General features: G+C 43.0%; 1 protein-coding gene across 1 annotated transcript in view; it reads right to left on the bottom strand.

Annotated features, from left to right (window-relative positions):
• Positions 1 to 16,912, bottom strand: part of CACNA1C (calcium voltage-gated channel subunit alpha1 C) — a gene marked incomplete at both ends in the record, with an annotated part of 458,232 nt that overhangs the window by 104,618 nt on the left and 336,702 nt on the right. Inside the window, 2 exons of the mRNA XM_082279808.1 lie at positions 158 to 184; positions 9,786 to 9,876. Coding sequence (XP_082135934.1) covers positions 158 to 184; positions 9,786 to 9,876 — 118 coding nt within the window. The remainder of the gene's footprint in view (positions 1 to 157; positions 185 to 9,785; positions 9,877 to 16,912) is intronic.

Genomic DNA, 16,912 nt, shown 5'->3' with positions numbered 1-16,912 from the left:
GGAACTAAGAAAAACAATCTTGATTTATTACAAAAATCTGACATATTTAGCAGGATCTCCTAGAATCACCACTGCATCCCAGAGATGCTGGTGTAAACCACTTCAGAAAAGAACAAAAAGAGTAAAAAGGAGAAAAACAAGAGTCAGTTTTACTTACCTAAATTTTGATTTTGAGATTCGATGCCTGAAAGACAAGAATTGTCATTAGAGTCTCTGAAGCTGTCCCATACCTCCCATCTTTCATGAAAATATCAATAGAAAGAAACAAAGTTAAGCTCAATGCTTTTTTTAATCCATGCTGGTTTCCCCTTGGATCTGTTGTAAGACAATGTAGGCACTGGGCATGGCTAGAATTCCCCAATACCCAAATCTTGTGTTTTGGTGGGACTCATGAAGCAGAAGTCATGCCATGGTGGGATTCTACCACCTACAGATATCAGTGAACTGGAATTTCTCCTGGGTGAAAGGCTGGCCTAATGCTAGGGGCACTCTACAACTGCTGCCAAATGTATTTCTTAAGAATGACTATTAAAAAAAAAATTAGCTACTTTTCTTTTCCTTATATTAAAATATGTATGACTTTATACAGACAGAATTGTTGCTTTCACATGTCACCTGTCACTCCAGGATACCTAAGCACATTATGAAACAATAATGGTGAAAACACTGCTTTTTTTTTCAGCAGCTGAAGCAAGACCAGTGCATGGCAAATATTTTCAAACTTAGATACTAACACTTATTTGTCTTGGTTATCTGTGTAAACTGGTTTGCACTCAAATGGGTCTGTACAGTAACAGATTCTGTTGCTATCAATGAAATTTTGAGAATTAAGCGTCCCATAAGATTTGGCCATATTCCCACTATGTATGTGTTTAAATATCTAATTCCAGGCATTTGGATTTATTCACCTAAATAATCTCATTAATCTTTTATGAGAGGTCACAGGCAAAGCTAGAAATAGGCCCCAGCTCTTTAACCACTACCTTGCTCTGCTTGACACACGTCCTGTAAGGACTTTGAACACTTTGGCTGCCTTTTGCTAAACCCGTAATGGTGCACAGAGGGAAATAAACGTATGTGGATACAATGGCATGAGTCAGAGGTGATTTAGGAAGCTGCAAAATCAGCTAGCAATACCATCAGAAATGAGAATCTGGGGAATGACTATGAACGAAGTATTTCTGCTGGGTTGAAGCATTCCTTAAGGTTCCCTCCATGACGGGAAAGTGAGTCATTGTTGACAACAGTCAGCAGAGGTCTTACTGCACTGCCTCAGAATTGGATTCACTGTTAGCAGAGATGGGAGAATGTAATTCTCCAAGCATCTGATACTACTTACTGTAGCAGCCCTAACAATGGTCCTGTCCCTGCTTGAGGACATCAGTTACTGACAAGTAAACAGTGATAGGTCAGGTTCCTTGTGTGGAAGAGATTTTAGTCAGGGGAACTTTTCACCAGCAGATGGGCCGAGCCAAAAAAAGAAAAAAGCCTTTGCACCAAATACCCAAATACATCATTCCTGCTGTGTCACAGGCAGCTTGTCTAGGACACACACTGGGCAGCAGTGAGGTTACAGACACGTGCAAGACTCTTGAGAAAGAAGAAATAATGCACTGTCAGAGCAGAATGTAAATTATGCTGCAGAGACAAAGCAAGCTCTAACAAGGATGCCAGGTGAAGCACCTACAAAGCCCATCCTTCATGGTACAGCTATCCCAACTTCTCACTGAGAATTCTGCGGATTTACAGGCAACAGGAAAGAAGGCTCAAAGACGGGAAGTGGAAAGATGGAAAAATCACAAGGAAGCAGAAATCTGAGCACTGGAAAGGAGGTGGTGAAATTTGGCAGGGACAGAAGAGGCGGGAGAGAGAGAGAGAGAGCGAGCCAGAGAGCAAGATGGAAGGGGAAGGACAGGGAGCGTGAAATCCTCTGGTGACCTCTCTGGTTAATGGTTTCCCAGTGAGGCTGCACTGGAATCTTTTATTTATTTAAGCAAAAGAGATGCAGCAGGTGTAGTACTCATCATGCATGTGATAATTATATCTTTGGAGCACTATGAGCAGCAGCCAAGTGCATTCAGTGCTCCCACAGGTTACCTACAGCCTTCATCCCCCTCCCTCCACCTTTCCTTACTGCTGTGGCAGAAGGCTTTATCACATGTGGGTGTGCTATATATATAGAACGGGACAAGGAAGGAGGATTAGATTTATATTTAGAGGTAGAATCAGAGAGTGAAATGGAATTTTGGAAATAAACTGTATAATAAATGTTTCTGAAAACATTATGCACGAATATGAAACAACATTTTTCAAATGACTCTCATGATTAAGTTTTTTTCAGAACTTGGGTTACCAATGTCACATAAAAAATGCTTTTATGGCATCACTGGAGGCTGTCAAATAGCCTGGATTTAGGGCCTTGCTGCAGTGCTTGTGGCACTTAATGGGTTCAGAGTGGACCAGATTCTCTGCTGAGTTTAAACATGGATCTCTTGCATCCCTGGTGTCCTGGGAGGTTTAGGTCTTTGGGAGAAAGAGGGTGCCTCCAACCGTGTCCAACTCTGGAATGTCTTGAGAAACTCTTGTCTAAAATTATGGTATGGGAGCCTAATGAAAACCACTTCAGATCGCTACTGAGTGTTTTTATCATAGGAGCCATGTAACTCAGCTTATCTTTTAGAAAGTCAAACACAAAAATCAGACCTCTACTGTTTGACTAGCTATCTTTGAAATTCTCTAAAACTCCTCCAACCTTATATAGTTACACAGAACACACAGATAAGACAGTGAAATTTAAAATTTCTAATCCACATAAACTCTGGATAATCAGCATAACTCAAATGTAATGAGATATCCCACATTCTGAGACATAAAGTCTCCATTTCCCTGCTCATGGTGGACACTAGAGAAGGCATTTGGGAAGGATGTGACAGTTTTGTGTAACAGGGATTGAGGGCTCTGTGGAATTGTATGCACAACAGACAATTCTGGAAAAATCTTGTAGGTCACCAAGCATGACACAAAGGCCACATTACAGTTGTGTTCTGGGTGTGGGCATTATCAAACATGGCCATTATCCAACACTCTGGTCACAACTACTTTTATGTTATGCAATCCCAGCTTAGAGGCAATGATACCTCCATGAGGACTCACAAAAGCCTTTGGATACCAGCAAAAGCTGTCAGAAAAGCAGCAACACAGAAAAGGACATTATTAAGCTTCTAGGTTATATACAACTTCGGGGAACATCCCAAGAGCTTCACTGGCCGTATCCTACAGATTTTAGAACTGTGAGAAGGCAGTCCTGGTGTGACATGGATTCTGTTTTGGTGCCATGTGCTGCATTCTTGCAGTTATTGGTAAGGTGGCACAATTTTCCCTCTGTTCCTGCTGATGACATTTCATTACTTCTAGTCAGGATGGTGGCACACCTGAGGAGATGGCAGCCACCCTAAGGTGGCATCACATTACTGGGGCAAAACATATAGTGATAGACCTTTTCAGGAGTGTATGCAGCACACTTGATGAACTCCCAGCCTAATAAAGCGTTAGGGCCAGGTTCTGCCCTTGCTAAGTTTCTGTGATTCACACTGAAGCAATGGGCCCCCATCCTGCCTGCTATAACACAGCTAACCCCGGGGAGATGTACGGGAGCATGCCGTGATCCTTTCTCATTTCTGAACGTTAATTAAAAGTGTAAAACAGAACAGGTGACTGGACCTGGACAACTTCTGATGTGGACTGAGACAAATTCTGATGCATTCTGATGTGGACTGAGATCCTCCTGCTGAGGCAATCACTGGATTTCAGCCGACTTCACACAGTGATGCCTCTTGTCTCTTTTTTTACATTCTTGCTCTTCTTGCAGAAGCACGGGAGAGCATGCTGACCTGATGGGAGCGATGCTGGTTTTAAGAGGAAGTTGTTGGCCAGCAGCAATAAGAATCTACAGAATATATGTAAGAAAATTGGATCTGTCCAGCATAAAATTGAGTTGGTTTGCTATTCAACAAGCTTTCTTACAGGCTGGGAAAATAAGCCAGCATTTAGGCATTCAGTAAATAACCTTGCTCTCGCTGTGGCAAGTCACAGGAATCTGAAGCAGGAAGATATTTCCTCTTCCATAAGGGCATGCTACTGTCCTTTAGATACACACCCAGAGCTGACCGTGAATATTAAAAACACCTTGCTCATAATAAGTTGGAGAGCAGTATCTGATACTGGCACATAAGGTTTGATCCTGTGAGTTTTCCTGCTGAAGTCAGCAGTGGTTTCAGAGCTTTTGGCAAACTTTTCTTCCCACTGTTGTTCCTTTGGTTCCATCACATCACAAGGAGACCATCTTCTCATAAGGTGAAAATCAGCAGCAACTACAACAAACCTGCAAGAAAACTTTCACCTTTACCACTGGCTCCTATCCTGATTATTGCAAGAACTGCACCGGAATTATTTTCCATGCCAGAAAAGCACCAAGGGAAAAATCACTGACCATTCAGCTGCCAGGGAAAGCTTCCATTGCTCACAGAATTTTCAGGACACACTGTTTTCAGTTGGAAAGCCAGTGCAGGTTGTTCATTTTGGTTTATCCTGTTTTATTGTTGGAACTGTCTTTGGCGGAAAAGCAATTGAATTGTCCCCCATATGTATGGAAATCCTGGCCAAGGCAAAAATGCCAAGTAGGTTATTGTTTCAATGAAAGCAGATAATTTTAAGCTCTCTTTCCCTTTGAGCTCAAGTGCTTCACTTTTCTATTGAGCATTAGTTTCCACAAAGGTCTTTTTTTAGCTAATGCATATGTATAAAAGTGAGCTCTTTTGTGGCACTCCAGATCTGCATGGTCGTATTAGAAAACTAACATTCTGCTTGTATTGGAAGATTATATATGCTGACACCCTGCACAGAAAAGATTACTCCTGATTATGAGCAATGGCCTGTCCTCAGGAATCGGAGTCCTGCACAGCAGCAGCCACAGAGGCTCAGGGGAATTACTCTCTGTTGGGAAGCCCTGGGTGTAAGGATACCCTGTAACCAGAACCCCACTGCTCCTGGTTCTGGGTGTATCCCACTGACGCCTGCTGCACAGGAACGTGTTTCTTTGTACCCTGAGGCAACAGGTTATGAAAGCTGTGACACATCCAAATAAGTTCCACTTCCAAGTGTTCTTGAGGATAAAAGCTGTTGTGCTCCTACTGCAGGGCAGATGTCAGCCCACTACAAGGCAATAGCACGACAGGAATAATATACTGTGGAAGTCGTGGGATGCTTTTCAATGTCCTGTGGAAGCCTGTGAAACCATTTTCAAATTCAGGTGCCTGATAAAGTGAATACCCTTAGGAAGCAAACTGTGCTGTGCCACAGCACTCCTGTTGCCAGCAGAATTACACCAGAAATTATTACGAATGAAATTGGGGTTTTTTTGTTTGTTTGTTTTGTTGTAGTTCTAATAAATTTGATTTACACAACAAGTAAAGAGAAATTAGATGTTAGATTCCTCCTGAAACTCCTGCTGGTTTGAAGGCTGGCATCACTCCAGAGAGGACAGTTGATGGAGACAGTTTCTATAGCATGGATACTGGAGAAATAAAGGCTTCTGTGAGACAATTCATCAGTAGGCAGTAGTTCGTGTTTGAGAGGTACTCTCCTGATCTCACACAGCATACGTCTCTGTGGAGCTGAGAAAGGCTGTCAGGGAAGATCTCCTTTTCCAAAAGGTACGTTTGAGCCTGGCTTCTCAAGCAGATCTTTCTGTCATTCACAGACCCAGCCTTTCAAAACTCCACAGCATTTTAAAAGAACAGAAAGAACAGCAAGCAATTCTAAGTTGCTTTCAATGAAAAATTCTTTTTCTTTCAGTCTCCTGGGCCTTTTTTCCCTTTTATCATGAGTGCATTTTGATGGCAAGCTCAGCCTATAACTGCAGTGGTGGTGCTGGGTGGTTAAACGCCCTAGGCAGCCTGATGCCAATAAATAAATAAATAAATAAATGAATATATTGCCTTTGACTTGAAAGCCCGATGTTGCCTCAGTCATGTCTGGTTGCAGCCTGCCCAGAGCAGCCCCTGCCCTCTGGGAAAGTGTGTGTTCATAGCAAAGCAGTGGGGACTCATGGCCATGGGGTGAGTTTAGAATGCTGGTAAAAATATCGAGACTCATCTGCAACAGATGAAACTCAACAAATGAACAAAAATCTTGGGTATTCCAACTGCAAAAACAGAGAGTAGGATACTGCTCAAAAGCCCTGGTTTAATCTTCAACTAGAGCAAACCAGGATGACATGACTGTAATTATTAATGCTTACTCAAAATCTAGTACTTGATGAGGAGCTTTTTTGAAAAGCTCCACTGACTTCCCACATGGATTTTCACTATTCCTGAATACTGGGCCAGATTCTGATTCTTAGTCAGGTTCCAATAAAAGAACATGCTCATTCAAATAAATCCTTGCTTGCATTTTATATGTTCCAGAAGGAATGTTGACTTATGTGGGGTTTGAATGAGGACTCAGTAAAAAGAAGAGCACTAAATACTTCTTGAAACCATGAAAGCTGGTTTCTCTGTTTGCCAAAGTGTGTGATACAATGACAAAACAAACCAGAAAGGATTCTAAACCTCAGAATCAAAGGCAGGTCTGAATTGGCCTGTAACTAAGGAATCTGCAGATCCACAAGTTTGAAACAAACATTTTACAAAAGCAGGCAGCATTGGCAAAATTTGTATCTCACTCCAAAATTTCCTATTCAATGATACAGCCATTAATTTTCATGGAGGAAGGAGCTTATCCATCTCTTAGAGATGAAAAGCAATCTGAGGGAGGCCTTGGGGATCTCAGCTGTCCTTGGGTAAGGACTAGAAAAACTCTTCTCAATAACAGACTTCAATTTTCCTACTATACATCACCCATTTTCAGATGAAGTGAAAAGTGGCAAGGAAACTGTTTGTCTCTCTGAATCTTACGTGTCCTGCTCTGCTGAAACTTTGGGCCCTGTTTTAACATTTGCAACATGAGAAGAAGAAATGAAGCTCTGTTTTCCTGTAATTTTCCTGTGTCTTTTTCCCTAAAATATATTGGACCTAACCATCCCTTTTCCTAATGCCAGATCAGGGTACTGCTATTCTCCTGTGAGCATGCTGGCCTATTTTAAGTGAACTCCATTCTAAGTCATGATTACATTTAGAGTTGGGTTTAACTTCAGCCCTCCTGGCCACATTCCAGCTAAGATAATTATGTTCCAGTTGCCAAAATTCCCAATGCAGTTTCAGTGCAAAACAAGCTATCCCTCATAACAGCTCCTTGAACACTTGTGCCTGTTGTATTTAAACACCTGTCACATTTTACCCTGAAGGTGGCTGAACTCTATGGCTGTGAAAACAATCCCTGCATTTCCAGTCCATAAAGTGCTTTAGGATCCTTTGGGATTAAGAACATTAAATGAATACAAGCTGTAATATTAAAAATACCTGAAACCTTAGAGTAACTGTTGCCATTCTTCTTGGCCCTGTGTCCACACCTATGAGGGACTTCACTACTCTGATATATTCTGGAGAAGCAACACAGCAAAGCACAGTCCAGGGGTGTCCTGGAAAGCAAGGATGGCAACTTTCTGAGGCAGGTAGTGGAGGTGCCCCCAAGGAAAGGTGTGCTGCTCAACTTCATTGTAACAAACAGGGAAGGCCTTGTTGGAGATGTGAAGGTCGGGGTCAGCTCTGGCTGCCACTCTGGTCAGTGGACCAGATGACCCAGGGTGGTCCCTTCCAACCCGACCCATTCTGTGATTCTGTGAACCAAAACTGCAGAATATAGATGGTTCTCCAAACTGGATCCATCTGATGCTTCCTGCACTGTGCCAAGAGCACAAGCAACTTTGTGAGGTGCCAAAGAAAGGGCTACAACTGCCCCAGTGCTGTGAATACATCTGGCCTGGTTCCTGCAGGAAAGCGTTCATAATCTAAACTAAAAGACTCAGCAGGTTCACAACAGTGGGCAGGTGAAGGAAAGCAATCACAAATAATTTCTCCTGAGGCTTGTTAGTCACTGACTGATAAAGGAAAGCAGAGATTGAAATGGCAATATATTCCACATACCACATCTTTTAATGCAGATCACAGAATCACACAGAATTGACTAGCATGGAAAAGACCTTTGAGATTATTGAGTCCAATCTATAGCCAAACACCACCTTGTCAACCAGACCATGGCACATCCAGCCTTTGCTGAGACACCTCCAGGGATGGTGACTCCACCAGCTCTCTGGGCAGCCCTTTCCAATTCCCAATCACCTTTCTGTGAAGAACTTCTTCCTAATGTCCAAACTAAACCTCCCCTGGCACAGCTTCAGACTCTCCTCTTGTCCTGTCGCTGTTTCCTGGGAGCAGAGCCCGACCCCCACCTGGCTCCAGCCTCCTTTCAGGTACTTGTAGAGAGTGATGAGCTCTCCCCTGAGCCTCCTCCTCTCCAGGCTGAACACTCCCAGCTCCCCCAGCTGCTCCTTGTAAGACTCCAGAGCCTTCACCAGCCTTGCTGCCCTTCTCTGGACTCACCCCAGCATCTCTGAGGGGCCTGGGACTGGCCCCAGGACTCAAGGTGCAGCCTCAGCAGGGCCGAGTACAGGGGAAGAATGGATCACTGCCCTGGTCCTGCTGGCCACATATTCCTGATCCAGGCCAGGTGCCCTTGGCCTTCTTGGCCACCTGGGCACGCTGCTGGCTCATGTTCAGCTGCTGTCAATCATAGCCCCAGGCCCCTTCCTGCTTGGCCACCGTCCAGCCACTGTGTCCCCAACCTGTAGTTTCCTGGATCCTCCTGTTGGCTTTTTAGGGATGGGCATCACATTGTCCAGCTTCCAGTCATCTGGGACCTCCCTGGTGAGCCAGGACTGAAGATAAATGATGGAGAGTGGCTTGGAGAGCTCTTCTGCCAGCTCCCTCATCACCCTAGGATGGATCCCATCTGGTCCATTCAAGTAACACCCAAGGGCTCAAGGTAGCTCCCAAGATAGGAAAAAACCTCAAAATACTCCAGCATGGTACAAGCTATAGCACAGATATGTTTAGCTCATGTTTCAAGGACATTTGGAGGGAATAATGTATTGCCCCAGAGCATAAAGTCCATTCTTGTTTAATGCAAAAGGGAATAAAGGACACTTCCTGCCTATTCTTGCTCTCTCTGAGGCTAAAAAATACACCACATATTATGGCATTTCATAACTGCTATCTCACACGTTCTTAAGAATCTCCACTAATTACAACGGTACAATTTCAAGGAGGCATTAATCCCTCCTAACTGTTGCATTTCTTTGTCACTACACTACTCTGTCCAGCATTTGAAGGGTGCAATTCAGTCTGCAGGATGGGAGTTATCAGCAATGTATTTCTATTACAAGACGCTGTAAAGTGTACAAGAATCTTTAGAAAAATTAAAATAAACCAGTCATTTCCACTCTTCAGTCTACACATACTGGTTTCAAAAGTCTATCACCAATGAGGAATTTTAAAAGAAGAACACTGTTATCCACCAGTTCCTCTTTTAGCTGTTATGCAAAACCAGATCTGCTTATTCTGGGCACCCTGTCCTTTATTTACATCTGTGTCAAACCAGAGGCTCTTCACTAATGTCCGCAGTGAGTTAACATTGCAATTAAGATAAGAACCGGGCTCAATGGATCTTCTGCAGCCTCTCCTTTCACCCCCTGTGGGGTTTTCTTCATCCTAAAAAGCCTGACACTTGCCCTGGCTTTACCCCCCAGTTCAACCCGGCCCCTAACACCTTATCTGTGTGCAGGTACTCACGCCAGCCTTGCGCCGCAGTTCTCGCCTTCCATATCCGCTCCAGGGACGTTGTCGGTGTTCACGGACTCGGTCTCGCTGGTGGGCATGCTCACTGCAAGAGTCAAAGGGAAGAAAGAGAGAGGGATGGCCATTAGAACCTGGCACAGCTCTTAATGAGCCCATAATTGAAGGAACTGGCTTCATGAAAAGACCCTCAGCTGCAGCTCCTGGGGATTAAACAATTTGCTGAGCAAGTCTAGTGCCTCCCTGTACAGAGCAGGCTGGGCAGGTAGACTTCAGGAACATACAAGCTACTCAAATGCTAAAGAAAAGGGAAGAAGCAGCTGCTCTCCTTCTTTCAGAGTCAGTTCCTGGAAATTTTATGAATGAGAACCACTAGAAAGTAAAAAACCTGACAAACCCAACAAGAAGCTTTTTTTTGATTCCATGGAACTCTTTAAAAAAACCCGCCTCTTTACCTGCAGTAGCCCAACCACCTCAGTGCCCTCCCCAATCCTTTGTGCAATGATTAGAACACAAATAAAAGGTACCAGGATTGAGATGCATGCAGATAAACAGCTTCTGATAGCCACCAGCAAACACCACATAAAGAATACTGATGGCTCATCTGTCATATACTACCTGTTAATGTGATTAAACCTTACACCTAGAAGCTGGACCTATAGTTGTAAGAGAGAAATTCAGACCCTCTGAGCCACTCAGATATTACCAACAAAGGAGCTGAAGAATATGGACAGTGGTGGAGCTTTTATGTTGACATTCATGGCTAAGAACTGGACAGAACCTTCTAGGCTTTTACAGAAGTGCCATGGAACAAAGACCGAATAAAAGCAGCCTTGGGTATCAATCTCTCTCATCTAGATTCAAGAACCTGTGTCTAGCTGTTATCAAACCTCAAGATTTTATTTGCTTCTACAGATCATAAAAAACTCCTCAAACCCACACCATTTTCATTTCTCCAGTTGTTCATGGTTCCTGCATAAGGTCCAATCACTCTTCATAGGTAATCATTCAGTTAAAGTTAGGAAAATGGGGAGGATCCACTATGTGTCCTGTTCCCTCCTCACCCTTTTTGGAATGCACAAAACAAATGAAAAAATTACACTTAAGACTGAATGGAGGAGTTAAACAGATCTCCCAGGAGCCTGGCAGAGCTTCAGAGCATGACCTGTATTTGCTGTTGGATACACATCTCAGATGAGACTTGAGAGCATGTGCTATTGGCTGTTGGAGAGATTTCTAATGGCCTGTAGGAATACACAACTCAGTAGTAAGAATATGTCTATTTGTGGGTCATTGGTGCAAAATGAGGCAATGTAAAAGAAAAAGGTTCTGCATTTCAACTGGGCAGATGCTCAGGGGGGCACGGCCTTCTTTCAGGGGCTAAAAAGACATCAGAAGGTCCTTCCAAAAATATTCTGCATTACTGCTTCGAAAGGATTACGGTAGAAATGTCCTTCAAAATGAACTATCTTTCCTTCATCCCATCACAACAATTCACATACCACCAACACACTTCTTGGGAAAACTAAAGTTCTTGTACTGTGTGCTTAGGACCCTATGAAATAATGGACTCTCTAGCACTCTTGACAGAACTACGAAATATTGTACTCTAATGGTGCCTGCTCCTTTATGAAGACAGATGTTTTAATGATCTTGTCTATTTGGAAAGACAAATTAAGGAATAAACTGAATTCATGTTCTGATAGACATGAAACAGTCAAATAAGCTGTGAGAAAAAGCCAACATTCATAATTGAAATTTTTTGTCCAGAGTAAGCCCTGCAGGAATAAAGCCAAAATGCTGATATTGCGCAAGTCATTTTGGAGGATGAGGTAAAACACTCTCAAGACATATTTGAGCTTATTTGCAAATGGAAAACAATTTTGAAGACATTAGCAAGAGACTGATTTGCAGAGCAGCTTGTCATCCTGAGTGCATGAAGAGGACACTGCACAAGCAATAGACAAAGCCAGGCACACACATGCAGGAGAATACAAAGCTGTGCTGTAGACCAGCCTGCACAGAGATATAGAGACACACAGACACACACAGTGTGGACACAGAGCGCAGTGGAACATTACCATGGCTTTCTGTGGAGTGACTAAACCAAGCAAACTTTCCTTTCTTCTCATCAGGCAAACCAGCTGGAGGGCTTCCTTTCACAGACAAGATGGTCAGTGTCAAGTACCAGGAACAAGACATCAACAGAGAACATGCAGCCAGTGACAGGCAAAAGAAAAAACACAAGGAACTCAGCTTACACATGATATCCACTTCTGTCTGAGAACTTCATCATGTGAATCAAAAGTGCAAAATGTAAAACAAAGGTATACAGAGGTATGAAATATCACTAACAGATCATCAAACCATAGCTCTCATTTGCTTTCTGTTCTTTTTTATACCTGGCTCTTGAGAACATGAAGTTAATGAATTAAAGTTTATGGGTCGTATCCCAGAGACATCTTAGAGTGTACCTTGTACTTCCCTGACCTTACTGCTGCAGAAAGTCAAACTTCAGTAAAGTGAGAGATGCTGGTGCAGTGGTACATGGGATGAAGAGATCCCATGGATCACTTTGCTGGCACCACCTCACGGGAGCTCATTACACTGCACCCATGGAAGATGTTAAGGACAATCAGAAGTCTTAGGATTGTGTGAAGTATTAGAGGAACGATGGTCCAGAGGATAAAGGTCAGGACAGAGGGGAGATTAGGGCTGCATTCCCCAACACCGTGTGCTCTTAGAAGCACGATCACTTGACCTGGCACCTCACAACACCCTCATGACCAGGGGATAATCAGGTGTGCAGTGCTGCCCAGCTCATTCAGGCCAGTTAACAAAACCAGAAAACAGAAGATGCTGCAGAAGAGTTGTGCATAAACTGGGGCTGAATATGAGGGGAAGTAGACCAAATGCAGCCCAGATGGCTTTCTTATCTGATTCAGTTCTCAGAGAAGCCAGACCCTGTGCCCACACCCTGGCTCCAGTCTAGAAACAAGGCAGGCATTTTTTGCAGTCCATGCAATTAATTACTGGAACCATGTACCAAGAATGCTGGTGGTAAATCCACCACAGGAATGTTTTAATCAGGAAGAGATGTTTTCCCCAAATGGTGGGCTCAAGTCCAGGCCAGAGCTGTGTTTAGGACTGTGGCATACAGACAATGCCACCTCAATGGCCATTTCCTCCCTGTAATTTTGGGAGCTGAGACAAAGGCAAAAAAAATCCAGAGGCTGATACAAATCACGGTGGCTTTGCATATATGGGAATCTCCTTTTTTTAGATTTATCATTGTAACCATAACCCACTGTAGTTGATGAAATCTCACATTAATTACATATTCTCTAGGTAGCACAGATGGCTATTTTTTTAAAGGGCAATGGAACAACTTTTTAAAGGCAGGCAAGTATTTCATGGTTTCAACAGAGTGCAAATCATAAGGACCAATAGGTTTGATATTCTCTCCCTGGTTCCTTCTGAAGCCTTTGCACTTCTTACATCTTGCCACAGTGTGGCTCATCACTGAATGCAGACTTTTTCTCCTGGACTACCTAAACTCCAATTTCACATTACTTACATAGCATTCCTGCAGCAGTTAAAGCAGCAACAAAAGCTATAGAGCAGCTTCCTAAAAGAAAAAAACCTGAAAAATGCTTCGTGTTAATTCTAGCTCTGAGACCCAACAGACAGAGAAAAATAAGAGCAGAGTCTGCAGTCTGTGTCTGACTAGACAGATGTGCAAGACCCTTTGAGAGCCTCTGTTCCATGTCACTGGCATCAAGCACTGATACCAGCTCTGCTCTTGCACTAACATATGTCCCTCCTCCTATGAAGTGCCCCATGGGCATGCAATGAATTATTGGATGGCAGGTTGCCAAAAGACAGCCAGCCACTGAAACAGAAAGCTGGCACAAGCAAATACCCTTCTGTGCAGTCCTGAGACGATTTTTCCTTCACACACTGGGAGAACAATATTTGCTTCCCAGTTCAGAGATATCATTACCACTGTTGCATCTTGCATTTACGAAATTCTTGTCATCTTGGTGGTGGAAGTAATTTTAATATTCAGATTTATTTCCATGGATTATTTAACGCTGTCACACATCTTGCTGAATCTCACTTTAATACTGTGACATTTGAACACTCAGAGGCAATCGTGCTTCGGCAAAGAGACCCCAGTTCCAGAAATAGAGACAAAGCAAACTTTTCACAGATTTTAATGGGACATGTTACTACATGGCTTTGCAGATCTGGGCATTAATTATAAAACTGGATATATCAGAGGCTATTCACGTTGCCTGATTTCACCTCTCTGATTTAGCTGTTTGAGTTAGGCTACAGAGGCAGATAGATTCCTGCCACAGGTTTTCTGAATGCCATACTGGTGTGTCCCTCCATTCTAGGGACAGGCTGAAAAAACACATTTACTTTATGTCCTCGGGTTAGGTACTTGACTTGAAACAGTGTGACTTTCCAGCAGAATGTTCACTCACAGTGAAAGAGGCTTGTGGGGGGTTTTCAGATTTTAAAAAACAAAATTACATTTGATTGATTTTTTATAATATGCTCACTCAGACTCTGATTTCTCCAATACTTCAGTGTCTACTGGTAACGAATTATTTTGCAAAATATGGGTCTAAATAACCCTTTTTTCCCCCACTGGCAGTTGAGGTCAGAGGGACCTGAAGACACTTGCCTACCATTTCACTTTATTGTGCCACCTTGGCCATACGACCAAGCTTTTCTACGAACTTGTTCAGTTCCTCTGCCAGGGGGGTTGTGATTCTGCACTCACCTTGCCAGCCTCTCAGACAGGTGCAGATGAACACATTACAGTAAGTGCTAAGTACTATAGTTATCACTGGTGCTAATGTCTCCCAAGTGGGACTCTGCACAACGATAAAGCAAATCTAAAGAGCAAAGTCGTCCTGTGAATTCTCCAGCTGGGATTTCAGATTTCCTTTCCCATCAAGCACAACAAGAATAAATGGCAATAGCCAGGCTGCTTCCTTTAACAGTATGTGCATCAAGTGAATGACTTTGTCTCCAGTAAACCCCTGCTTCCCATGGTGCCTTTCATGGCCATCATTTCATGAATGAGTCTATGGGCAGCTGTCAGAATATCAACTGACTTATATTTTTTTGGTGAAGAGCTCTCATTTTAATTAATATGTGAATATTGCCTAGCTTTCCTCTTCTGCCTGTTTTGAAAATGCTGCACTCATTCATCTTATTCATTAATTTAAATAAGATACAGCTTTCATTCTGCTCCATGCATGCTGTGCCTTGGGAACAATCAGTGGCTGTGCTCTTAAATGCAAGCAGCATCCAGAAGGTAAACTGCAGAGGTAAGAAATTAGCTTTCCCTGGATGTCCTGGTTTTGTCAGGAAAATATACTAGATATGACTGGGGAATTCTTTAGTGTTTCCTGCCTTGAAAAGGAGTTCTGTGACAGAAAAGCTTTCACAGCACAAGAAGAAAGGGAACTTGAACTATATGTAGGATCTTGGTGCTTGCATACCTCCCAAACTTACACAGAAGTTGTCAATAAATCCAGCACAGTAAAAAATACCCAGAAAAAAATTGTGAAAATCCTTGGAAAAGTATTTTCTAAGGGCTCAGAGACCAATACTCATAATGGACAGTATTAGACACCATATTACATTAAATACATGTAACATACACACTTTGCATAGCCTGATTTTGGGGTATGCACAGATGACTACAATTGTAAGGTGAACGAGCTGGATTCACACTCTCACTCAAGGTCAGCCACAAAACACAAGGATAGTAATAAAGAGCTATGAAGTAATTGCCAGTGGCATCCACTTCAGTCAAACAGGAAAAGGCTTTTGGTAAAAACACCTTTCCATCAGTGGAAGGCATCACAGTCCCTGTGCAGCCACAAGACCTGTGATCACACTAAACCCAGGCTGGGCACTGGAGTACACCACGGAAGCTGATGCAGTGTAACATTGCTGTACTGGACAGAGCAGCACAAAGCAGGAACATTGCCAATGCTGAGAGGGAGTATTGTATCATTGAATGTTTCATTCATGGAGAAATGGTCTATTTTACAATACAAATTGCAAAGTGTATCTCTAATTTATGAAGCCTTGGTGTACCTCGTCCTTCTCCCCTTCCAGAGGGTCACCATATGTCCATACACATCATATGCTGTTGAGGGGATATAGCCATTGGCTACATAAATTTATACCTTACAAAAGGGAGCAGGAGAGAAAGTGAAATGTATTAATTGTGCAGGCCTGATTAACAGATCTGTCATTACCACATGCAGATTACTGCACACCTATAAATGCATTACCTTGCTACTAATTTATCTTCCTGGGACTTATTTTACTGTAGCAGACTCCCCAGCTAGTTTGAACAGCTGCCATTTCCCTTCTTTTTATAGCAATATTGACAGTAATATGCTGCATTCCATAAATATTTGTTCATTACAGCCAGTGAGTGGAATGCACATTGCACAGAGGACCAAGCAATGGGCACAGTCAGACTCCTGGCCCTGCCAAGTGACAGCCTTTGCCAGTGTCACACATACTCTGTTCTGTATTTGAAAGGAAGAACTCAAAAACTCTTTGCATTTCCCTGCCTGAAGGACAAAGCTTTTCTCTGCATAACCTGTGGTATCTCAAAATATCTCGTAAGCACAGGACGTGGGACTCACCCAAAAGTAGACTTTGCAGAAAGGAGCCTAACTCTCTGCTGAAAAGGCCAAGAGGGGAAGTCTCTCTGCATAACTGCTTGCACTGCTGAGCAAACACCTAAGTCTGCTATAGGAACCCATTCCATGCAGAGAATCTGCCTGCAAGTGCAATGCAAGTATCTCTGCAATCCCTGTGGCTGAAGGAGGACAGACTGGCTGCGTCACAGGGTGACAGAGGTGCTACCAGAACACACACCTTGAAAGATGTCTCTCTCCTGAATCTGGATCCTCCTATGACCTCCTAAACTGATTTTCTTGTCTGATAAATGACTGGCATTGTTTGCCTTGCTAGGAGCAACAATTAAGGTGCCAAAGTGCAAGGCATTTATTTGCCAGGACGTGGTTTATAGCTTTTCTTGTGCCAGTATAACACTTTTTAGCAAACTCCCTGGTTCC

This window comes from Coloeus monedula, assembly GCF_965178545.1.
Source record: "Coloeus monedula genome assembly, chromosome: 4".
Lineage (NCBI taxonomy): Eukaryota > Metazoa > Chordata > Aves > Passeriformes > Corvidae > Coloeus > Coloeus monedula.
The sequence above is the reverse complement of the archived record's forward strand: the minus strand, read 5'-3'. Positions and strand labels throughout refer to the sequence as shown.